This window comes from Leptosomus discolor, chromosome Z (assembly GCF_034619465.1).
Source record: "Leptosomus discolor isolate bLepDis1 chromosome Z, bLepDis1.hap2, whole genome shotgun sequence".
NCBI lineage: Eukaryota > Metazoa > Chordata > Aves > Leptosomiformes > Leptosomidae > Leptosomus > Leptosomus discolor.
In genome coordinates this window covers 70,936,270-70,961,018 of record NC_141419.1, presented here as the reverse complement: position 1 = coordinate 70,961,018, position 24,749 = coordinate 70,936,270, and the positions used below count along the sequence as shown (strand labels likewise).

At 39.5% G+C, this 24,749-nt stretch overlaps 1 protein-coding gene across 1 annotated transcript in view; it reads left to right on the top strand.

Annotated features, from left to right (window-relative positions):
* The window catches only part of IPO11 (importin 11), an 86,892-nt gene that overhangs the window by 37,570 nt on the left and 24,573 nt on the right, over positions 1-24,749 (top strand). Inside the window, exons 20-26 of the mRNA XM_086480519.1 lie at positions 2,241-2,356; positions 3,917-3,993; positions 11,799-11,878; positions 12,472-12,552; positions 15,522-15,617; positions 17,133-17,246; positions 18,323-18,444. Of these exons, the coding sequence (XP_086336645.1) occupies positions 2,241-2,356; positions 3,917-3,993; positions 11,799-11,878; positions 12,472-12,552; positions 15,522-15,617; positions 17,133-17,246; positions 18,323-18,444 (686 nt within the window). The remainder of the gene's footprint in view (positions 1-2,240; positions 2,357-3,916; positions 3,994-11,798; positions 11,879-12,471; positions 12,553-15,521; positions 15,618-17,132; positions 17,247-18,322; positions 18,445-24,749) is intronic.

The window sequence follows — 24,749 nt, the reverse complement described above, 5'->3', positions numbered from 1 at the left end:
TAAGATCAAGTCCAGCCGTTGACCTAACGCTGCCAAGGCCACCACTAAATCGTGGCTGTAAGCGCCACATCTACACGGCTTTTAAATACCTCCAGGGGTGGTGACTCAACCACTTCCCTGGACAGGCTGTTCCAGTGCTTGATAAAACTTTTGGTGAACGAATTTTTCCTAATGTCCCATCTAAACCTCCCCTGCCACAATGTGAGGCCATTTCCTCTTGTCCTATCACTTGCTACTTAGGAGAAGAGACCGACCCTACCTCACTACAACCTCTTTTCAGGTAGTTGTAGAGAGTGATAAGGTCTCGCCCCAGCCTCCTCTTCTCCAGGCTAAACAGCCCCAGTTCCCTCAGCCGCTCCTCACAAGACCTGTTCTCCAGACCCCTCACCAGCTTCATTGCCCTTCTCTGGACACGCTCCAGCACCTCAATGTCCTTCTTGCAATGAGGGGCCCAAAACTGCACACAGTATTCGAGGTGCAGCCTCACCAGTGCCCAGTACAGGGGCACGATCACCTCCCTGCTCCTGCTGACAACACTATTGCTGGTACAGGCCAGGGCACACTGCTGGCTCATGTTCAACCGGCTCATGTTGACCAGCACCCCCAGGTCGTTTTCCACCAGGCACCTTTCCAGCCACTCCTTCCCAAGCCTGTAGCGCTGCCTGGGGTTGTTGTGACCCAAGTGCAGGACCCGGCACTTGACCTTGTTGAAGCTCATACAGTTGGCCTCAGCCCATTGATTCAGCCCATCCAGATCCCTCTGCCAGAGCCTTCCTACCCTCAAGCAGATCAACACTCCCACCCAACTTGGTGTTTACTGAGGGAGCACTAGATACCCTCATCCAGACCATTGATAAAGAAGATACTGAACAGAACTCTCCCCAGTACTGAGCCCTGGGGCACACCACCTATGACCAGCCACCAACTGGATTTAAGTCCATTCACCATGTCTCTTTGGGCACAACCAACCAGCCACTCTTTTACTCAATGAAGAGTATGCCTGTCAAAGCCAGGAGCAGCCAGATTCTCCAGGAGAATGCTGTGGGAAATGGTGTCAAAGGCTTTACTAAAGTCCAGGTAGACAACAGCCACAGCCTTTCCCTCATCTACTAAGCTGGTCACCTTGTCGTAGAAGGAGTTCAGGTTAGTCAAGCAGGACCTGCCGTTCATAAGCCCATGCTGACTGGGCCTGATCACTTGGTTGTCCATTACATGCCGTGTGATGATCTGCTTGGGTGATTTTGATTCTTGATGGTACCTTGCATCTCTTCCCTCTTTTTGTATACATGTACAATAAATTTCCTAATCCCTCTAGAGGCTTATGCTAATACCTTGGCAGAGAATTTTGAAAGTCTATAGAAATTATTAGCTGTTTGCTTTATGAAGAGATAGTAGTTAAAATTAACTGGATTTCTTATCACTGAAGGAAAATTCTTGGTATAATTAAGTAATCCTTGAACTTGAAATATCTGTGCTGTTGGCAGTAGAAATGCAAATAAAATGTGGTATGTTCCTGAGAAAAGGTTGATGAATAAACCACACATGCTTATATTGCCTGCAAAGTCTGTGCTGTTAAGCACTACTTTTAATATAGGCTATATGGCATCTCACCTTCTCCAACCTCTACTACATCTCAAAAAGTTTTAATAGGACTAGCAAAGGTCAAGAGACGTGCTCCTAGGGTGTAGGGCAGTGTCTATACAGGAACAGACTGAATATTCAGGCAGTCTTGAACTTGCAGAAATGCATAACTAAGAGGATAGTACTGTAGAGGTTAACAGTGGAGAGAAAGTGGAAGGGGAATGACTAGACATTACAACTAAAGGAAAAATGAGGATTCTTTTAAAAGTGGAGTTAGTTCAAACAGAGAAAATAAATTTTCATGATATACAAATTATGGAACTTGTTGTTACTGGCCCCTATGGAGGCCGAAAGAATAGGTGGACACAAAGAGATTAGACAGTGAATGCTTTTAGGAATACGTATTGTTAATCATTTTTTCTTGCAGACCATTGATAAGTTTTCAAAAACTTACATAATTTTCTCAAGACATGTTGAGACAAAGCTCGGGAGTTTCAGACTATTTTGTGGTTGTATGAAAGGGATGCAAGTTCAACCTTTGATACATGTTTTCAGTATGTGAGTAGAACAGCATCACAGATTTTTTTTTTTAATGCTGTTCCTGAAATGCTTGACTTGAGGTTTTTGAAGTGTTTTACATTTTGTATTTACTTTTATAGGGGCTGGGAGCAGACAGCAAAAATCTCTATCCATTTCTACTTCCAGTTATTCAGCTAAGTACAGATGTTTCTCAGCCTCCACATGTCTATCTTCTGGAAGATGGTTTAGAGTTATGGTAAGAAAGTTCTTTATTAGCTTCTAATTTTTTAAATGTTACATTTGTATCCCCAGAAGAAAGAAAAAAAAAATTAAAAAAAGCTTTGACTGTATTAAGAGTTTATATGTTCTTGTTATCTTACCTTGACATTATCTCTATCATAGCTTTTCTCAGAAGAGACAAGGTCAAGAAGTTAATAAAGGAAACACAATTAAAAATACCTCAGTAGGTAATCCATTTTCAGGCAGTTCTCACTGCCTGAAACAGAAAGACAAAAAGTCTAGACTTGCTATAACGTGCATGCTAAACGAACAATTTGATGTACTTGACTTTGGGAGTGCAATGACCCAATAGTTCTCAGAGCTGGTTAGTGGAAGAGATGGTGAGTTTGCAATGATAAAATGTAGAAGTTATCTTCCAGATCTCAAGCTATTTGGTGACTGATCATAAAACAAGAAGTGGCACTGTGGTCAGTTTGCCTTGAGCCTAATTTGTTTGTTTGTGGTGCAGCTGACACTCTAGGGTGAGGAAACTGTTACCTGGACCAGGTTCAGCACATCGCTTTCCTGGAGAATAGGAGTATATTGAGTTTGTCTTGAAATAATGAGGGATTCTTTTATCTAAATTGTAGATGGGCATTTGAATTACAAATACTTAACCTACAAATTATTTCTTCCATGTGCAGCAAAACTAACATTTATAGTGCTGTTGGTGATCGGGCAGCAAGTCGAAGTGCTTCACAAAATTTAAGACAGGGGCCTTTTCAATGTATCAGTTCAGAACTTTATCTCTTCTTCATAATACTGATCTTGAGGTTGTTCTTCTGATGCCTATGCAGAAGAATATTTTTAAGATGCCGTAGAGCATCGAAGGAATCTGGATGGAGCTGGCAGAGACAGTTCAAATTCTAATGGCATTTTGAACCAAGAGGAAGAGAACAGTTAAGATACTTTACGTAATCAAAAATGTTTTTTAAATACATTAATCCCACACCTAAGATCTAGGAACAAGCTGAAATGTGTTGCTGTGGCTTTAAGTATGAATTTAATTTATAGCTACTGTTTTCAAACCTTAGGAATTTCAAATTGTTACAAACAATGCCAAGCTTGTAGTTATGCTTTTTGCGTATGGTAATCCATGCATCATTTCAGACCTAAAAAAATTAATAAAATAGATTAAATATTTGAGATGGTTGCTCCCACAGCTGCTGCTTTGAGGTGTAGAGCATTACACGTGTTGTTGTTTCATCATGAATATTCTTCTCTACCCATCTTCTCTGAGTTCCCAAGTTGGGCACTTAAACATTCTCACTGCTGCATTTTGGAGGTCATGTTGTCTTTTATAAAAAACAGTAACATGTTTTCTTTCCTTTTCCTACCTTAGCAAGACCCATGCTGATACTGATGGGTGTGTTGTAAGGGCTACGGCTGCACTCGAAATATGCTTTAAGTAATTGTTACACATTATTTAAGGAACATATAAATTATTATTAGAAGTTACAGTGTTTTATATCTGTCAAAATAATTGCTCAATGTTATTCATAGATCATCTGAAATATTTTGCTTGATCTGTTCTTAGGTTAGTGACATTGGAGAACAGTCCATGTCTTACACCTGAGCTCCTGAGAATTTTTCAGAACATGTCTGCCCTTCTTGGTAGGTCTTTTACTAGTACAATTTCTGGTTTGTTTTTTTTCTCTACTTCTTGTGTTGTTCATGCATTAAGTGATGCTCCTGTGGCTACAAAAACTAACAGGGCTTGCAAAATTGTAACTATTAAAAAGTTAACAGGTTTTTATTGTTTGATTTTTTTCGTATCTTCTTTAATACTTACTAACTACTTACCCTAGTTCTCTTTTTTTTTAATAAATTGAAGCTGCTTTGTACCCAAAAGATAAGACAAATTTCAGTTTGTCATTTCAGAGGTCTTTTTAAGAAGTTCCTGAAGTGTGACACCAAATGTGCTTGGTTTTCATTATATTGATTATATAGAATCACAGAATCCTAGAATCATTAGGTTGACATAGACTTCTAAGATCATCAAGTCCAACTGTTGGCCTAATACCACCATGCCCACTAACCCATGTCTACAAATACTTGCCTGTTCCGTGTACAACCAGAATGATGACTTCTAGTCTGAAGAATTGGAATTTCCACTGTTAGATTTTCTGTTTTCAGTTAGTAACTATGTAGGATGTTTTCAAACTACCTAAAGATGTTTGCAAGCATATCAGTCAAGTAGCAATGAATTTAAAGGAGTAGTTTTGCCTGAGTTATTGGGAACATACAGACTTATTAATGAGGATTAAGATTTAGTGCCTAGAAAATACTGATATATGTGGTGGTTTTGCTTTGTAGTTAAAGGGAATATACAAATTTTGTGGTTTAATTTTATTACATAAATACATTTTTATTTAATGAAATCTTTAGCTGTGCTTTTTCTAGGTTGTGGAGCTAGTAGCAAATGGATTCTTTTTTTGAGGAATGTGTTTATAAAATTACAGAAGTTAGCTTTTTAATTGTTGTTTTCAGCATTTAATATTTTATTCTGACTAAAGGTCAATAGAAAGTTATGCCATGGTGGGTAGGTGCAAGATGGCACTTTCTATTATTTCTCTGTGCATGCTAGATCTCTAGTGACAGAACTGCTCAGGAAAGTAGTGTTTTGTAGTGTTTTTAGTATTTAAGTCCAGAGCTACCTCTTAGGTTCTTAGGCCAAATACTTAACTCTTTGTCTTCATTCATATCTACACACCTACCATCCTCCTTCTTCTTTGTTAGTAGTAGATAGTATCTGCTACAGGAAGCTTACACCATACAAATGGTTGTGATTTTCATAGCTGTGTCACACTGCTGGTCTGTTTGAGGTCAGTTCAGAAATACTCTGTATTTGTGGCTTGTTTGCTCACCACACTGTCCTCCCTAGTTCCTCATGCGATTCTTCCCAGGGTAGAGATGAGTATGAATGGAAACCTTGACGTACTTTTCTAACAAAAGGTGGAGGTATTCAGGAATATTCTACACTTGTAACAATTTCCTTATTTTATGTATGAATTCTGGAGAGTAGTGATGCTCTCCTTTGGATATAATATATGTTCAAGAGACTGTTCCTTGTTATGAAAAGTGAAAGCTGTTGTGTGATGCTGGTAGAGCAAGTAGTACAGTTAACCTAGGTAGGTTTTCCTTGAGGTGAGGCTTCAAACACACTTATGTCAAACTGAGGTGTTTTTTAATCAAGGATGGGGGTGGGTGGCAAAAACACAGCAACTTACGTGTAATCATTGACCGATTTCCTTATGTAGACTTCTGGTACTACTTTACATCCTGAGTATTTTTCTGATAAACTTGTTTTCTGAGTGTCATGTCAGTCAAAAAGTTTGATTGCTGTAGGCCAAAAGAGATGCCAGCCAGGGCAGCAGAGACGCCTGCTGGGAGCCAGCAGCTTTCACAGGAGATGCTGACAAAACCTGGGTGTTTCAAGGTCCGTGGCGCCCCCCTTAGGCCCACCATCAGAAATGGCCTGGGGACCACTAGCAACAAACAGGGCAACCAGAGTATGGCGTGGCGTGGCGCAGGACGCCGAAGCCCCATGAGCTCAAGAGGTTAGTTCCATTGCTGGTCATCTCCCTCTCAAAAGGAGCCTAGCTATGGTATCCACCCAGCAGAAGGCTCTGTCCTCTGCAGTTGCTGGAACAGAAGTGACAACCCAGACGGAGCTCCCACAAAAACATGCAGCTGTCCAGACCTCAGGCTGTGGGGAGTGCCAAAGCCTTTCACTGGTAAAGGCTGCCAGTAGTGAGAACAGCAGTGTGGGGTGTGACCAGGTGGACAGTCAGCTCTGCCTTGTGACAGAGCTACGAGAGGAAGTAGAAAGGTTGAGGAGCATCAGGGAGGCCAAGGAAGAGATGGACTGGTGGAGCCGTGCTCTGCCCTCCCTGGATGGAAACAGGAACACCCATCAGAGAAGACACAAGATCAAGGGGACTCTGTATCCTCCCCCTGCCAGGCTGAAGGCAGAACCTTAGAGAAAAGAAGTGAATGGAGGCAAGTTGATCCTTGGAGTGCCAGGCAAACCCCCCTCCTTGCTCACCTCTCCACCCTAGGTGCCTCTGTACAACAGGGGCTAGGCTCTGGATGTGGAGGGCCAGTCAAGGGATGATGTGGATGACGATCCATCTACACCAGCTTTATCGCCAAGGTCAGAAAGGCCTACCCCCTGTATCACAACCACCTTCAAGGGGGAGAAAAGATGGGTTATAGTTGTAGGGGGACTCCCTTCTGAGGGGAACAGAGGGTCCAATATGCCGGGCAGACCCTTCTCTTAGGGAAGTCTGCTGCCTCCCTGGGGCCCGGGTCAAGGACATCACTAGGAAACTCCCTAGCTTGATATGGCCCTCAGACTATTGCCTGCTACTGCTGTTTCATGTGGGTGGCGATGAAGCCACAACACATGGTCCAAGAGCGATCAAAAAAGACTTCAGAGCTTTGGGACAGGGGGTGAGGGAATCTGGGGCGCAGGCTATATTTTCCTCTCTTATTCCAGTCGCGAGCAGAGACATTCGAAGAAACAGACAGATACAGCCTGTTAATACATGGCTGTGTGACCACCACAGTTTTGGGTTTTTCAGTAATGGGATGGTCTACACGGTACCAGGCTTGATGGAGTCGGATGGGAATCACCTTTCTCAAAGTGGAAAGAGGATCTTTGCTCAGGATCTTTCAGGGCTCATTGACAGAGCTTTAAACTAGACTCGAAGCAGGAGGGGAATAATATCAGGCTTGCGTGTGACAAACTGGGATGACACAAATGGTTAGACAGATGGGGTGCTAGTGAGGGCCCTCAGCCTGTTGCTCCGAGGTGTGCTGGGTTCACTGCTGCATGCTTGAAATCTTACAGAGATAAGCCAGGGGCTCCTGAGGTAATAGGAGCCAACAGGGAAACACCAGTGGAATAGCTCAGAGGAATTAAGGGGTGTTCGTCTAAGAAGCTGACATGGCCGACATCCCAACTGGAGTGCCTCTACACCAGTGCATGCAGCACGGGCAACAAACATGAGGAGTTAAAAGCCACCGTGCTGCTAGAAAGCGATGACCTGGTTGCCATTACTGAAACTAGGTGCGACAAATCCCGTGACTGGAGTGCAGCTGTCGATGGCTACAGGCTGTTCAGAAGGGACAGGTGAGGAAGGAGGGGTGGAGGCATTGCTGTCTACATCAAGAAATGGGTACAGTGTGAAGAGCTGTCTCTGAAGAATAGCTATGGGTAGGTAAGAATTAGAGACTGAGGCCACAAAGGGAACCTTGAGGTTGCTGTTTATTAGAGGCCACCTGATCAAGAGGAGCCTACTGATGAAGTCTTCTTCCTTCAGCTACAGGAGGCTTTACGCTTGCAGGCTCTTGTCCTTCTGGGGGACATCAGCCACCCCGACATCTGCTGGAAAACCAGCGTGGTGAGCTGTAGGCAGTCCAGGAGGCTCCTGGAGTGCATAGAGAATAACTTCTTAAGCCAGGCCTACCAGAGAGGGTGCAATGCTGGACCTGATGGTCGCTAATGCAAGTGAGCTAATCGGTGATGTCAAGATTGGAGGCAGCCTGGGCTTGCAGTCATGACACAGAGGTGGAGTTCACAGTCCAGAGGGATATGGGTCAGGCAAAGGGTGAAGTCCGGACCCTGAATTTTAGGAAAGCGAGCTTCCAGTTCTTCAAGGGGTTAGTCAGTAGGAGCCCCTGGGAAACTGCCTCAGGGACAACGGAGCAGAACAGAGCTGGCAGATCTTTAAGGACGCTTTCCATAGAGCGCAAGAGCTCTCGATCCCCAGGTGTAAGAAACCAGTAAAGGAAGGCAAGAAACTGGCATGGCTGAGTTGAGATCTTCTGGTCAAACTAAAGGGCAAGAAGGAAATGCACAGGCAGTGGAAGCAGGGACAGGTATCCTGGGAAGAGTATAGACAGGGACACTGCCCAGTTTTGTAGGGATGGGGTCAGGAAGGCCAAGGTGTTGCTGGAGCTGAACTTGTCAAGGGATGCAAAGAATAGTAAGCAGGACTTCTACAGGTATGTCAGCCAGAAAAGGAAGGTGAAAGAAAGCATAGCCCCCCAAGATGACCAAGACTGGCAAGCTGGTAACAATGGACAAGGAGAAGGTTGAGGTACTCAGCAGCATTTTTGCCTCAGTCTTCACTGGCAACCTCTCTTCCCACACCTCTTGAGTGGATGGCTCAAAAGATGGGGACGGAGGGAGCAAAGTCCCTCCTACTGTAAGAGAAGATCAGGTTTGTGACCACCTGGGGAACCTGAACTTGCATAAGTCTATGGGACTTGACGAGATGCATCCCAGAGTCCCGAGGGAACTGGCTGATGTAGTTGCCAAGCCACCCTCCGTGATATCTGAAAAGTCATGGCGGTCAGGTGTAGTCCCTGGTGACTGGAAAAAGGGAAACATCAAACCCAGTTTTAGAAAGAGCAGAAAGGAGGAACCTGGGAACTACCAACCTGTCAACCTCACCTCTGTGCCTGGGAAGCTCATGGAGCAGATCCTCCTAGAAGCTGTGCAAAGGCTCATGGAAGACAGGGAAGTGATTTGCAACAGCCAGCATTCACAGCAATGACCTTCTTTGAAGTGATAACATTGGTGGACAGGGGAAGAGCTACGGATGTTGTGTCTCTGGACTTTTGTAAGGCCTTTGACACAGTCCCCACACAACATCCTTCTCTCTAAATTGGAGAGATATGGATTTGTGGTGCATGAGGAACTGGTTGGATGGTCCCATCCAGATGGTAGTGGTCAACAGCTCGATGTCCGTATGGAGTTCAGTGATGAGTGTGTCCCTCAGGGCTCCATATTGGGACCAGTACTGTTGAATATCTTCATCAGTTACATAGTGGGATGAGTGCATGCTTAGCAAGTTTGCAGATGTAACCAAGCTGAGTGGTGCAGTGACACTTCTGAGGGAAGGGGTGCCATCCAGAGGGACCTGGACAAGATCGAGAAGTGGGCCCATGTGAACCTCAGGAGGTTCAACAAGGCCACGTGCAAGGTCCTGCACCTGAGTCGAGGCAGTATCAACATAGGCTGGGGGATGAAGGGATTGAGAGCAGCCCTGCCAAGAAGGCCAACCTTGCATCAAAAGCAGTGTGGCCAGCAGGTCGAGGGAGGTGATTCTCCCCTTCTACTCTGCTCTGGTGAGACCCCACCTGCAGTGCTGCGTCCAGCTCTGGAGCCCCCAGCACAAGAAAGACATGGACCTGTTGGAGCAGGTCCAGAGAAGGGCCAAAGAATGATGAGGGGGCTGGAGCACCTCCCCTGTAAGGACAGACTGAGAGACTTGGGGTTGTTTAGGCTGGAGAAGAGAAGGTTCCAGGGAGACCTTATTGCCCCAATACTTAAAGGGTGACTATAAGAAAGATGGGGCCAGACTTTTTAGTAAGGCCTGTTGTGATAGGACAAGGGATAGTGGTTTTAAACTAAAAGAGGACAACCAAGTGGTGGAGAAAGTGCTCCAGAAAATGGTTTTGTTGAAAATGCAGTGTAAGGAATATGAACCTTCTGATCTTTAGTTTCTGAATTTAGTCTTACAGAATGGAGTTACTTTAATATACAAGTAATATAAGTATTTTTCTGTTGTGTTTAACTGTTCCATCATCATTTAAGTCCTTCAGAAAAAGTATCCTATTAGAGGTCAACATGGTTGAACTAGAAGGGCTGGAAGGGAGGGAGAGAAGAAGTTGATACATGAGGGTTTTTTTGAACATTAGAGGTATATAGCAGACTGTGTCCTGCTCAAGATGAGGAAACAGATATGGCAAGAAGTCATTGAACTAGACAAGGAGAGAAGATGTTGTTATATGTTTTTCACGGCCAGATTATAGCATTTTTGAGTCTTGCATAAATGCTACTTCTTAGATATTCCTGTACAATAGGGAACGAACTTTTGTGGGGATTGAACAGTGCACATAAATAGAAATGGTGCAGTTTTGATAACTCAGACCCAAAGGGACTGTGGAAAATAATATGGATAACCATAAAAGTAGATGGTTTGGTTATGTTTAAGGAGGTACAGACAATAGTCTGGATTATGTATTATTCAGGTTGTTCGTTATTCATTGTGTTGTAGCTTTTGCTTTGCATTAATTGCCTTTGTGAGCAGGGTCCTGTGGGCCTTGATTATGACCATAGGCAATATTTTTTCAGAAAATTCAGGAGGCGTTCAGTGATAGATTGCTGGTTCTGATTCAGGACCCTTAAGAGCTCTTTGAGCAGCTAGTGTTTCCTGTTGGATCTGGGAGTTTAGCTTAACCATCAAAGTACAAAACTTGGTTCATGATTTCTGTGTTAAAACAGTATGCTTTCTTCAGTGAACACAAAACTGATATAAAACTGAATGAGATATACTACGTGCAAATTATGTGTGTTGTTTTTGAAGTGTGCTATGGATATCACTTAGTGGAAAGGTTTTGCTGTGGCTTTTTTCCTGTTGGTCAATGCATGTTTAGATGACTGCAGGTGAATGTATCATCTGTTGCACAAATTTTTTTAAGTGCTCTTAGGATACTTGCCAAGATTATGTATTGCACAAGCACTTGCTTGTCTTATTGCTTCCTGGCCCACCAGTACTACCTTAGAAACGTGAATTTTGAAGGGCTCTATGCTGCCTCCTCTCATGCTTTCTCTGGCAGAGCCGATTGTTTTATTGTCAAGAATATGCCTTCAGCATTCTTTGACTTTATTTTTTTTTTTTTTTTCGTTCTTAACTCAAATTTATAACCTAGAGAAGTAATTACTTGCCATTGATTTTTAGGAGATTTTTTTAAAACATGCTTATCTCTCGGCAAGCAATTCCAATGTGTGATGCATAAAAAAATTAGTTTGAGATTTAGTTAATTTTTTTTAGTGATTCATTCATTCATACTAGTCTTTCATTATTTGAACATGCCTGTGTCATGGCCGTGTCACAAGCTTGTGGCATATGTGAGTATTTACATATCTTGTTTTGAAAAGAGATGATTTTTTCGCTTATCCATCCAATATCCTCCTCAAAAGATTCCAGTGTCTATAAACTAGTGGTAACTGATACAAAGGTAATGAAATATGAGTAGCAAAATTGCAAGAAGGAAGTTAATTCAGGCCAGGTAAGATAGATGTCTTGGAAATGACAGAATTTCAGTCACTCATCTGTGCCTAAATTTCAATGTTCAATAAAAGCATTTTTCTAGAATGCTATTGCCTTCAACTGATTACATTTAAAAAACAATTATGCATCAATTCTCTTGCCAGGTTTTCCTGAATCAAACATATCTTTTTCTGAATTAATAAATGCTCTCATCTGGGTTTTGTTGGGGATCAGAGAAATTATTTTTTTCCTGTGTGTAGGCATTTGGCACTTAAAAGCTGTGGGAAGAAAAACCCTTTTAGAAGTGAATTGGTGATGGGGGGTTCTGAATTATGATTTCTTTTTTTCCAGAGCTGAGTTCAGAAAACCTCAAAAATTGCTTTAAGATCATCAATGCTTATATTTTCTTATCGTCATCTGAATTTTTACAGGTATGTTACCATTATATAAAGATTCATATTATCACCTTAGTTCCCTACTGACAAACTGGTTTTTCTGTCGTGTTGGAAACACATGACAGAACATTTATACACACAAACATTTATACTCTTATTCATTTATGTATATACAAGCATATTGTTCTAATGTTAGCTTTTTATGGCACATGGTGGACACTCAATCAAATGAGATTTGAGAGAGGCTATTATTTAGAACTAATGTTGTGTAGGTTGATTTAGTGCTTTGGTACCTAAAAGGTCCTATGCAGGGTAGTCCTACCAGATTGAAACTATCATCATCAGTTCTAGCAAGAATTAAACTAGAGGTGTTACGCCTTGCTCTCACACCTTCTTCATTAGAAAGTTTGTTGAGATTGATTGCTTAAACGTGCAATGTTAAAAAAATGACAAAAGTGCTTAGGTTAGGTTTTAATTAGTTCAGGAAAGACGAGCACTTTAGGAAGTATGATCTTTGAAGAGAAGCTGAGTCTTTGGACATATGTAATCCCTAATGTGTTGCATTTTGGAATATATACATAGATATAAAAAGTGTTTGCATAATACCTTCTTTTTTTATTTAATTTCAGATGTATGCTGCTGACTTATGCCGGTCATTTTGTGAACTTTTGAAGGACATAACTACTGAAGGTCAAGTTCAAGTTTTAAAGGTAGAGTGTAATAAAAATAATACCCAATTATTCAGCTCTGTACATCTGTTATTTTTGATAATGTTTTGTCAGGTAAGAATAATATTTTCAAGTATGATTAAGGTAGAACATGTAGAAGAAAACAGGTCATTTGGCATGCACTGGCATTGGAGTCAGCGGTGTTTTAACCTACATATTTAAAGTTGTGTGTGTGGATGGAGAGTGCACATGTACACACATGTATTTTTGAAAAATTCTAAAAATACTACTTTTACCAAGAGAAGGTTAGTATAGCCTTAAATAGAGCACCCTAAAAGATAACCACCTAACACACTGTTCCTATACTCTCTCTGCAATGCTTTCGTTGTTTCATGTGATTCCGAAGTATTGTCCTTAGGTAAAGGAGTTCTAAGCTAGTTTGAGTCCTCTATGTATAGATTGATTTAAATTAAGACTCTCTTATATCTTTCCTATTTGATTATTTTCTAGGTTACTAGAGAAAGGTGGTCAGTGAGGGCTTGGATCTTCATGAAAATAGTTTATTGTACAGCCTGTCAACAGCACACTTGAACAGTCACTGCATTACTCCTTTTCAGTATTCCATACCCATAAGAAAAAATAATCCTACAGTTCAATTTTGTAACTGTACATTTGAAAAACTGGCAGGATAAGGGTAAAGTAATAAGTCTGCATACATATATTTTTATTATAAAAATGGTTTAGGTGATTTTATGATTAAATAAGCACCAAATGATCAAGAGTCACTTTTTTTTCTATATGGCTGCTAGAACCTAATAGGTCTAGAGCCAAGCTTTTCCAATCTTTATTGAATGTTGGATGTATGTGCTATCACATTACTTTGTGTGGCATACTTGTGTTTATAACGTGACGTAGTGTTCAAACAGTCTTTGCTTTTGGCGTAAGTTGCTATTGTAATGGCAATGACTGCTTAAACAGAGTTGCTAGAGGTTTTCCAAAGTATTAAAACCCCCTATATTTTCATACAAACTTCAGATGGTATTATGAAAGAGATGTTATGAGATTCATAAGCTTCTGAAATACTAAGCATGATACTTTAAATGTGCCTCTTGAAGAATTTCAGGAAACAAAGCTGGACTATGTATTGAAAGATAGTTGAGTAGAAACTGTAGTGTATTAGTACTTAACGTTTCCAGTGGCTGCCCTAACTGGGAACTCTGTGTTGCTTGTAAAAACTTGGACTCACATTCAGTTCATTTATAAATACAATGGAGGAAAAAAAATTAGATCCCGTCTACCTCTTTGGTAGGTTGCATAACTGCTTGCAGAATCCCAAGAGAGAAAACAACTGAAGTTGATAGTCCTCCCCATTTGTAGTGTCTGCTGTGAGGATTGTAAGGACTCTAGTTCTGGAATTTAAAATTTATCGATTCCTCTCTACCAATACTATTATTTACAGTCTATAGTTGGGCAAATGTATAGTTGGGCAAATGTTAATCAGATCTCTAAAATGGAATGATGCTGCTCTTATGGTATCATTTATCCGCTTGGTCCCTGTGTGGCCTTGCATTACCCACAAGGTTTGTCCAGTATACTTCGAACACCTTCTTAGTGTGCCCGCTTGCTTCTAGAGGGATGACTGAGCTGTGATCTGTGTAACTACTTTTGCCAAAAGGAAAATGTTTTGTCAGGCATCACTATGCTGATTTGTTAAACAAAAAACCCGTAAGATAAGTATTTGGAACAGAAACACCCAGAAGTGTTCTCTGAAATGTTTTCCTACAAACAGCTTTGGCTGGATTGAAAGTAGATATTAGAATAGTCAGTAAATGGATAAGGTTGAAAAATGATAATTTGGACTGATAAGACGATATATCACAAGATTGCTAAGGGGTGAGTGACTTGATTTTTTATTTTTTTTTTTTAATTACCTGAGACAGAGAATAAAAGGTTTGAAAAGACTCTGTACAAGCAGCAAATGAGTTAGCCAAACTTCCAGTACCAGGAAAAGATGAGTAGGGGGAAAACTTATGTTCATCTCCATATAATATTATATTAAAGGTCTACAAAATTGAGGGGTGTTGAAAGGGATCAACTGCTTACCATCTCTCTCAAGGCAAGAAATAGATGGCATTAAATGAAGCTTGTAGGAACAAGTTTCAAAAAGAAAAAAGATTTAGGGGAGACTGGACAGGAGCACAGAAGAGTGTCTCCTTGTGGAACTCCCTCTGAGGTGAAAGTAGGTGGGCACTGAGAAGAGTGTTTAAGGGAGGTACCTTTATGGTGCCCTTATATACTTTATACACGTCAGTGTATAGATGTTACTTACCCATAGGAGTGAACAGGTATCAGCCCGTTATTCTCGCAGCCTCTTCCCTTCCACCTTAGTACAAGGAGAGAGACCAAACAGCTGGGCAAAAGAAAGCCTGAAGAACACAGGAAAAAAAATTACTTCAGGCAACAGCTCATGGGGGAAAAATGAGCTGAGAAGCGAAGGGTAAAGAATGTAAAAACTGGGAACTAGATCAGGGTACTGACAGTCGCACATCTGAGAGCACTTTTGGTTACTTGATCACCTGCAAAGAGGTGGTACGTTGTGATCAATGGTTCTTCAGAAAAGCAACAGGACATAGATATAGAAATAAGGCTTAAACTGCTGGTACTCCTCCCTGCAAACCCACCTCATCAAGGTGCTTTCCTGGAGCCTTATCAAGGTCCTTCCTTCCAACCCACTTCATCAGCTTTTCCAGGGCCAGGAGGAGGCTGATGAGATGGTGCTTGGCTAGGTGGGTTTCATTTGGCATGTTAGTTTTTCGTCAGGTACATTATGCAGATCAGGTTTGCAGAGTACTTCACTAGAATATACTTTCAGCAGTCCTGGGGTTTGCTGGTATTTATTGGTAAACATCATATCAGGACTTTATATATAAACCAGTTTACGTAGTTTTAAAGCTTCAGTTAAGATTTTTAAATGTACTTTACTAGTTGTCTAATTTGCTTTTGTTCTTAAGGTTGTGGAAAATGTCTTAAAAGTAAACCCTGTTTTGGGTCCTCAGATGTTTCAACCCCTTCTGCCATCAATATTCAGGGGGATTATAGATGGGGAGGTAAGAGTTACTCCTTAACTACTCTTTACTTTTCATTTTGGACAGGAAAGTAGCTTATGTTATCTGGCCCATTTTTTTCATATTGATGTTGCATTTTCTCTTGTTTTAACAGCATCTGATAGATCTTTGACAGCTATTTAAAAAGTCTGTAGAAGTAACGTGGTAGCACAAGAGTTAAACCAGCATATCCATCACTTGTGTTGTCATCTAGTGTTTATTTTAATAAGATAACACAAATTTTATTCTGCCATTCCTTCACTATTAGCACTGATAAGGTGCTATGACAGTTATACTACTTCTTTTTAAGTGTACTTGCACCAGAGACAATCTGGACAAGAAGATTGACTAGACCTTCTTTTTCTAATTGACATATCTAATAGGAAGAGCTGAAGGATGTGAGAATGCTTTGTGTGAGATAGAAGAAGCTTTTAGATTTTGCTTGCTTAGATTTCTTAAGTTCTTCCTTTTCTCTGTCTGTGCCTTCAACAAATTTCTATGTTGGATAAGAAGGAGTAAAATCCAGTATACTTTTAACTGTGTTGAACCTTGCAGTACTAGCTGGAGGAAAAAAAACAATTTTAATCATCAGAATCAGTGGGTGGAATTCTCTATGCTTTTGACTTTCTTGATCAAAACCTTTGCTTTTTTCAGAGTTGGAGACTTTCAGATACCAATATTTGGCTCCCATTATTATTGAGTTAAATAAGATATTTCCAAGATTAAGTCAAATAATGTTACTTTGCAATGTACTTTCTTGCTGTACAGAACACAAAAAAAGACAGTTTGTTTGAACAGTTTTCAGTTTAAGGAGACACAAAACTGGAGAATGGATTATTAAAATGTCTTCTGGTTTAAGACTATAATAAATTCATTGCTTCCTATTCAAAAAAGATAGTAGTATGTGTTCACAGGTAAATGTTAGCATTTTTTCAGTTAGAAAATACTTACTGTTACATTGTTAAATGCTAAAAATACAAAGAAATCTGTAGCTACTTTTAAAATTAGAAGTGATAACAAAAGAGAATAAACTAATGAGCTTATAACTGTATCCTGTTAATTTTGAGACACTTGCAAATTAGTTATTGGCAAATGTATTATAGTTTCTCTCAGTGAAATAAGTAACAACAACTTCAGAAATACTAAGCACTTCTTAATGTTACTAAAATTGTAGACAGTAATTTTGAGCCATAATTAACTTTGAAAGTAATTTTTTAGCAGTGCAATATACTGTTTATTCCTTAAGATGCAGGTTTTTAAATTTAAAGTTAAATCACCTTGCAAGTTTTCTTGTCTGCTCGGAGGAAACTGACTTTGAGATTGCCATAGTTTCCTGTTGTAAGAATCAAGAAACTCTGGTAATGATTGCTGTCTGCCTTGTGTTCTAGGAGGCTTACAAATGACAATTTATAATTTCAAGTTTAATAAAATACGTAAAGGGTGCATACAAGTTTTTCCACTGTATTTCTGCTCTATAAGTATTTTTCTCTTAATTAAAGTAAGCCCTCTTTGTTTCAGAGATACCCAGTGGTGATGTCTACTTATCTGGGGATCATGGGTAGAGTTCTGCTACAAAATGCAAGGTTTTTTTCATTATTTTTGAGCCAGATGGCGAGTGAATTGGGTCAGGAGGTAAGGATTTTTGTCTTGCTATTTCAGCTGGATTGCATGTGGAAGTCTTGCATTCTTTTGACCTAAAAGAACTTTTCCCTCCATTTTCCGTGCCTGTTCCTCCCCAGTCCACCTTGGAAAGGGGCACGTTCCCCTGAACATCCTGTAACAAGTTTTACATGTTCCCGCACTACCTTAAAACATCTCATTAACAGTTTTAGACATGTCTGAATTAGCCTACTGCTGCATCCCACAATAAGCCATGTAACCTCCTTTAGTTTGCATGGTATTGCAGGGTGAGAGTTTCTTTCCTTGTGCCATCTTGATGAGTTTTGCACCAGGGATAATGATCTAATCATTGTCCAGTGAGTTTCTAGGAGTATCAGGTTCAGTGTGCTCTGCTTTCACTGGTGAGGTTACTGAGGTTCTTTTGCTACAAGTGTTCTACTGTGTCTTTAAGTGAAATTTCAGTTGTTCTCTTGGATATGATCCGGTTGTCAAACAGGTAAAGGCAAGGGTTTTTTTTTGTCACCAGTGAAGTTAAAGCAGAGAGTAAGTTCACATGCTTTGTGTATATTGGCCTGTTACAGGGAAAATTTACTGTTCTGAGGTCAGTGCTCTGTCCGCTAAGTGCATTTCTAACTTCTAGGCTACAATTAATGGTGAAGGTGGTTCAAGGCCTGGAAGCACTGTCACAGAAAATTTTAAAAATACCTGTTGAAAGGAGGTAGATTTAGATTAGATATGAGGAAGAAATTCTTTCCTGTGAGGGTGGTGAGGCACTGGCACAAGTTGCCCAGAGAAGCTGTGGTTGCCCCCTCCCTGGCAGTGTTCAAAGCCAGGTTGGATGGGGCTTTGAGCAACCTGGTCTAGTGGAAGGTGTCCCTGCCCATGGCAGGCGGGTTGGAACTAGGTGATCTTTAAGGTCCCTTCCAACCCAAACCCTTCTGTGATTCTATACTTCTGTCAGGTATACATAACTGTATGGTGTCTTTCCCAGATTGAATAATGCATTCACTTGGTAGAAAAATTCAAATAAATCGTTTTCTAAATATGCCAAAGTACTCATAAATGGAGTGTTCTGTTTCCCATTGCAGTTGGACCAAATTCTTGGTAACATGATTGAAATGTGGGTTGATCGGATGGATAACATCACTCAGCCAGAAAGAAGGAAACTTTCTGCTTTGGCATTGCTTTCACTTCTGCCATCATTGAATGGGTAAGCAAATGTGCAGTGCCTTAAATAAGAATGCTTCAAAGGCCATTAAGATGGTTTTTAAGGTATTTCACAATTCTGCAGATAAGTATTCCAATATAAGTAATTTTATTACCTCTCTTTTTTTTTTTCCCAAAAGAAACATAAAAAGGTAGAATTTTCATGCTACGTTATATTCTTATTTGACTTCATAGCAATATAGTAACCTTTCTTCTATTTCATGGAAAATGTCATTTATAGTAAAAGTGAGGAAACAGTACTGTGTATTTTATTGTACATTCTCATATTGGTATTGAACTAGCTGCTTCTGTCATCTATGATTAAGTAGTTGCTTTGGTTGACTTGTTCATGTTTTGGTGTCCTTTCCAGGGAACAATGTTCAGTTTTCTTTCCTGTTGTGGGTAGATCTGAACTTTTCATCCTGGCATTCCCCTTTGTGACATTAAATGGAAGAGTTACTGTGAGAGACTGAAACAGGTTTTGCACTGTAGATTTCTATAGCAAGCAGCTTTTACTGTTGTCCTTTCTCTAGTGATCATCATTGCTGCATATACATACAAAATGAAAGTTTTTAATGAAAATGCTGAATAATTTTACACTGACTTCTAAATTGTCACTACTAGAATTCATATATAACACATATTTAGCTGAGAGTTCAGTCTGTGCTTACCTTCAGATTATCCTTGTCTGTTTGAAAGTCAGGAAGACAAGAATGCATGAGTGTACATTTAGCCTGCTGGATTTCCTGAAAAGGGTGAAGTACTGTCTAATGGGAATTTAGATGTTGTTCACAAATCCTAAAGCTATGTTTGTAGCCGCTACCAGGGGAATCTTACATGTAAAACTTAAAAAGGCTTCATTGCTTCTACTGTGCACAGAAGCTTTCCTTTTTTGTCCCAGATCATCAGGACAAACATCCTGTGAATGAAGGTGAACCAAGCAGTTGCTTTATGAGAAAGCTTTTGTTTTTTTCAGTAAATGTCCCAATGTTATATTACTTATGAGTGTATTTGAAATGTTCTTAAAGAATCTAAACTTTAAGATGCTGAACTATGTGTCTATCTCCCTTTGAACTTTCTTTAAAAGAAAGGAAAGATAAAATAAATTGTTTCAGATAACTGAGTTATTTTGAACTACCTTCAGCTGCTCCAAATTTCCTGCTGTAAGAGGCATTTATTTCTGGCAGTCCTTAACATATAAAACCTTCTGCAAATCACAGCTTTATTTTTCAGATACGCAAATAATTTGAGACAGCTGCTTCTCAAATAAAAAGCTTCTCTTTAGTGGGCATATTTATGTCAAAGCTACAAAAATTTTACTATACAACTGATAAACTGCCAGAGCCAAACAGACAGAATGTGTGAAATTGATTCTGTCAAGTGATTGTTCCTTCTACTATCGAACAATGTGAGTCACTGGCTTTGCCATTTCATAGGGATTATATTACATATGCTTGCTGCATCTCACATCTTTATTTTTAACACTAGTTTCAGTTTTCCAAAGCAAACTTCTTGTAAGAGTCCATCTGCAAAGTTTAAGCAAAAATGTTTTAAATATAATACAGTATTTAAACAAAATATTTTGATTCATATAAACATTTTCAAGAAAAGCTTGAGTAATTTTTCCTGTTGAGTACCTTGCTAAGCAGTTCCTTATTAGATATTGTTTTGGGCATTGAAAGCCAGTTCAAGATTTCTCAGCTGCAGAGACAGAAAAGAATTTTGTCTCCTGAGGATGGCCATAAGACGGGCTCACTTGGGAAGGCCAAGCTGAGGGTAGGGTTCTACCCTAAGCTTTCTCCTGTGCAATGGGCAGGAGTGGTACTGGTAGCAAGCTCAGATTTTCAGGATTCTGCTGTAGGGAAGACAGACATCTGCACGGTGTCTAGCAAAATTCCTGAGCATTTTGCTCTTTTTGCCAGTTCCTTCCTCTAGCCTATAGCTGGAGCTGTCCCAAGAGCATCAGGTAATTTTAGAGAGGAAAGGGAGGGAACAAACAAAAGTAGTGGGGGAAGAATGAAGATAATGTGTATTCTCATTCTTCCCCTCAGAGTTGCTTTGTGGATAAAATGTTGAGGAAAATTTTAAGGAGTGACCTTTTTTATTCTCCCTCTAAACTCCATAGTATTACTTCATTGCTTTTAGGTACTTCTCTAGTTAATGGTCATGTTATTAACTATATATAGGTGGACTTGGGACTTTCTCCTTTTTAGTGGAAGCTAAAGCTTCCATCATTATTTATTTAAAACCAGTATGGCAAAAATAATTTCTTGTTTCAGATATAGCACCTTTGACAGCATCACAAATGAAGGGCTTTAGAGCAGATAAGATGGGAATTGCTGCAGAGCAGTTGTACTAAGTGGGACTAACCAGGTTATGAAGTGACAGTTTATTAGCCAAACTACAGCTTCCTTGGCAATGTCATCCAGAGATACAAGCAAAGACGTGTTTTAGTACCAACAGAACTGTTGCATTTTATGTATGCGTATAGTCCTTCGATCCAGCATCCTGTTTATCTTCCTACACACAGCTGCACATTGTGTTCGTCTTTAGAAGTTAATATTATAAAAAGAACAATAACTGCTTCTTTCCTGATTAGTGTGTTGCAGCACCTTTTCACTTAGCAGTAATTTCCTGGTATTACTTGGAGTTTTCGCATAAACTAAATACTACCTAATTATCTGCATGTGCTGTCTGAGTCTGGCCATTCAATGTTAGCATTTTTTGTATCTTGAATGGTAGACTGGACCATATTATTTTCCACATTTTGTACTCTTAGTGCCTGTTTCCTACTCATGTCTATCCATGTGCGTTTTCATTCGTTCAGTAAAAGCTCTTGGTACTTCTTAAAATAAACTAGACACCTTTGTCTTTAAACTGAGGTATGTAACTGATGTAGGGTCCAGTAACAAGATTTAGGCAGTAAGGATACACTTATAGAGTAATGGGTCTCCATGTTCAGCACACGAGGGAGGTATGCATAGACACACAACAGCGAGAACAGTGAGGGTTTTTGAAAAACACAAAAGGACTTGCAGTTTGGTGGAGGAGAGTCATATCTGAGCTGGAGGGTGAGACATGAGGGGTGACCGCAACCTGGATGAGAACATTCACGAATATAATTTCCTGGTCTGGTTCAGTCATATTCCAGATTGTCTGCAATCTTAATGGCTTTGTTACCTGCTTGGTAATTTAATAAAAAATAGTAAATGCCAAGGTTAAAAAGGAAAATAAGTTATAAAGACAGGTTTATAATTTTGAAATGAATTTTGTGATATATGTTTACATATACAAATGTTTAGTACTGTGGGCTTATTAAATAGGAATGTTTTTCTGGGTCATTAATTTGGTATTACAGTTTCTGTGCCTGTGTCTCCATTTTGTAGTTATCACTACTGCTGTGATGAGAGCAGAATAGCACTCTGTGGAACAGAGAAATTTTCAGTAACTGAAGCAGCAAACCAGGATTTTTACTTAACCAGGAATATGAAATACTAGAAGGAATCTGCAATATTTGAGATAATAAAAAATTTTTAGGTAACCTGGATGATAATGACAAAAACCAGAAAAGAATTTTGAGGTCTGAAAAGTTTGCATTAATAATGTGTCCGTAGCAGGTGCTACTGGATGTGGGTAGGTGAAATGAGATTAAATGTTGATGTGTATGCTACCCAAGCAGTAGGTCAGTAGCTGAGTTACTTTGACTTGCAGTCGTTTCTGGAGAACAATGTGAGCAGAAGGTGGTAGGTATTTGAAAACAAAACAAGGATATTCTATCATAGCCTGCCCACCTGTTGGAGAGTAAAAGCAGAAGGAAGGAAGACCTGCAAAAGGAGGTACATGCTAAATACAGAGTGGAAGGGCAACAGATAGTTTCACTCTTCTGAGCTCAAAAGAGCAATGACAGTGCTAAAAATTGGTTTTCCTCTGTTTTGTACGATTTAAGGTGATTTTGTAGTGATTATGAGAATGAAATCCCTCTTCAAAAATTGACTTGAATACATTTTAAAGATGGGTAACTTTAGAACCTGATTTTGAACTTGTGGCATGTATTTCTGCTGTACATAAATTGGAGTTGGATGACTATGCTAGCCAACATTCATAACCTGAATTATAGCCGCTTTAATCTAACATGGATCAGTGAGAAAACAGAGGTGGTTTGGAAAGGCTGCACTGGGTGCAATGCTTGTATGTTCTTTCAAGTACTTTGACCTGTCATTTTATGCACAATTTGACAAACTGCTGTTGCTCAGACTTCATGCTTATATTGACAAGGAGTCTTTGTTGAACTAGATTTCAGTATGTTAAAAAGCAATTACATTAGTAGCGGTATCAATGTTAGCCTATTAAGATAAAATTCACTTCAGGATTCAAAAATAATTTTTTCTTGTTGTCATGTGAAGCTGTATTCAGATACAAACCTGGTATTTCTATCACTGGAGAATAAAATTCACAGTGAATAAAACATACAACTATTGGAGCTGCTTAGGCTTGTTTGAAAGAAATGTTGGGGGTTTTCCTATTTTAAGTGTTTTCCTTACAGTTTTCAGCTAGTAATGAATTCTATTGCTTAAGTACAAGCCAGTTTGAGAAATGCTTATTCAAGTTCTATGTGTATCCCAGTCTTTTTTATGGGTTTCCCCAAAATGGTATCAGTTATGTGGCATGTTGCCTCTTGTTCTTGACAGATATTGCTTTCAGATGCTTTCAACAGTGTGTACTATTAATGAAGCAATACCTGGAAATTACAGTCCAATAGGATCTGCAGGGCTCCAGGTGCGGTATTTACAAAGTGCAAGACAGGACTTCCTCCAGATTTCCTAGTGCAAATTGAAAGGAGCCATGATCTGGATTAAGATTTTTCTTCTTTATTTTGTACATCAGAATCAGCAAGGTCAGCAGTGCGCTCAGAACCACAGTGGCAGCTAGGATTTGAGCAAAATTTTTATGAATATTGATAAGGTACCTCACTGTGCACCAGCTTTCATTTATCTAGCCACTACTGTCTTGGTTTCTTTAAATTCCTATGCTATCTGATCAGGAATTGCTTCAGCAATTCCTTCAGTCTTTCTAAGTATGTTAGTTCTGGCATCTTGCAAAAAGGGAGATCTATTCATATTTGTCATTTAAAACTTTTTTCTTTAGATTGGGACTTGCTTCTTTCAGCCTTATGGGGTTGTTTCACACAGCACATCTTGGAAGAAATATTTTTTAATTATTTCTTTACTCAAGTATGTAGCAGCATAAATAGGCTATAGGTAGTGAAGCTTAGGTGGGAGGTAATTTCCTCTTTGAAGTAATTTTTCATTTTTGATCAATATCTGTTTTTCCCCTCACCTGGCTATTTGACCTGGATAATCTTTGTCAATTACTTTTACCGTTCTTTCCCTTGTATCGGGGTATTTCCCTGATCATCCTAGGAACTGTTCAAAACTATGCAGTGTTTTCCATTTAAGGAAATGATGTGCTATTTTATTTTACTTTCCTTTATATCAACAATTATATTAAATACTATGAAAAGTTAAAATGTGAAACCAAATAGTTAAATCTAAAGAACAGTTAGATTTCCTGTTGGTTTAATGGTCATAGAAAAAAGAACCAAATGCAGTTCAAATTCTGGGTTGTAACTGATAACAGGCTTTGTCTAAAGCGGCCCATGGACCAATTTTTCTGGTGCTGGTGATGGCTTACTTTAGACTAGATAATGTAAGAGGTATTGTCTCTGATAGAATTGAAGGTTGTTAATTTTTATCTTTTTCTTAAAAAAAAATATTTCCCTCCATCTTAACCCTAGGTAATTTTGGCCAAGTTTTCAAGTTGAAAAATTAGAGTATTTCTCTTGATACTGAATATTTTATAGATCTCAAACATAAAAAGCCAGTTATATATGGTCAAAAACATTTTTTTGAAAACTTCAGAAATCTAAGTTTCTTTTGGCAGAATTTGGAAGAAAGCCGCTTCGAAAGCATGTCTTTGTCTATTCTGCTTCCTTTGCTCTTGGGCTTCATGCACTTCAGCTTGGATTATTTTAGGCAAAGATATTTGGGTGGTATTTCGCCTCTTACATGAACTTGTGCTTCCTGTGTGAGCTCACTGTGGCCGAAGTGATTTGATTCTTCTGCTGTTCTGTCACTTCCTTGACTTTGGCTATTTGACTGGCTTTGTCGTCCTCATTTTGCTGAGTGGAAGGTCTCGTTGCAGTATAGATCATGATTTTTATAGTTGCATTCCTATTTGTAGGCTTAATCTCTAATTTACCCTCTCATTTTGTTGTTTCTCATTTCCCCCTTTGATGATGTGACTGGACTT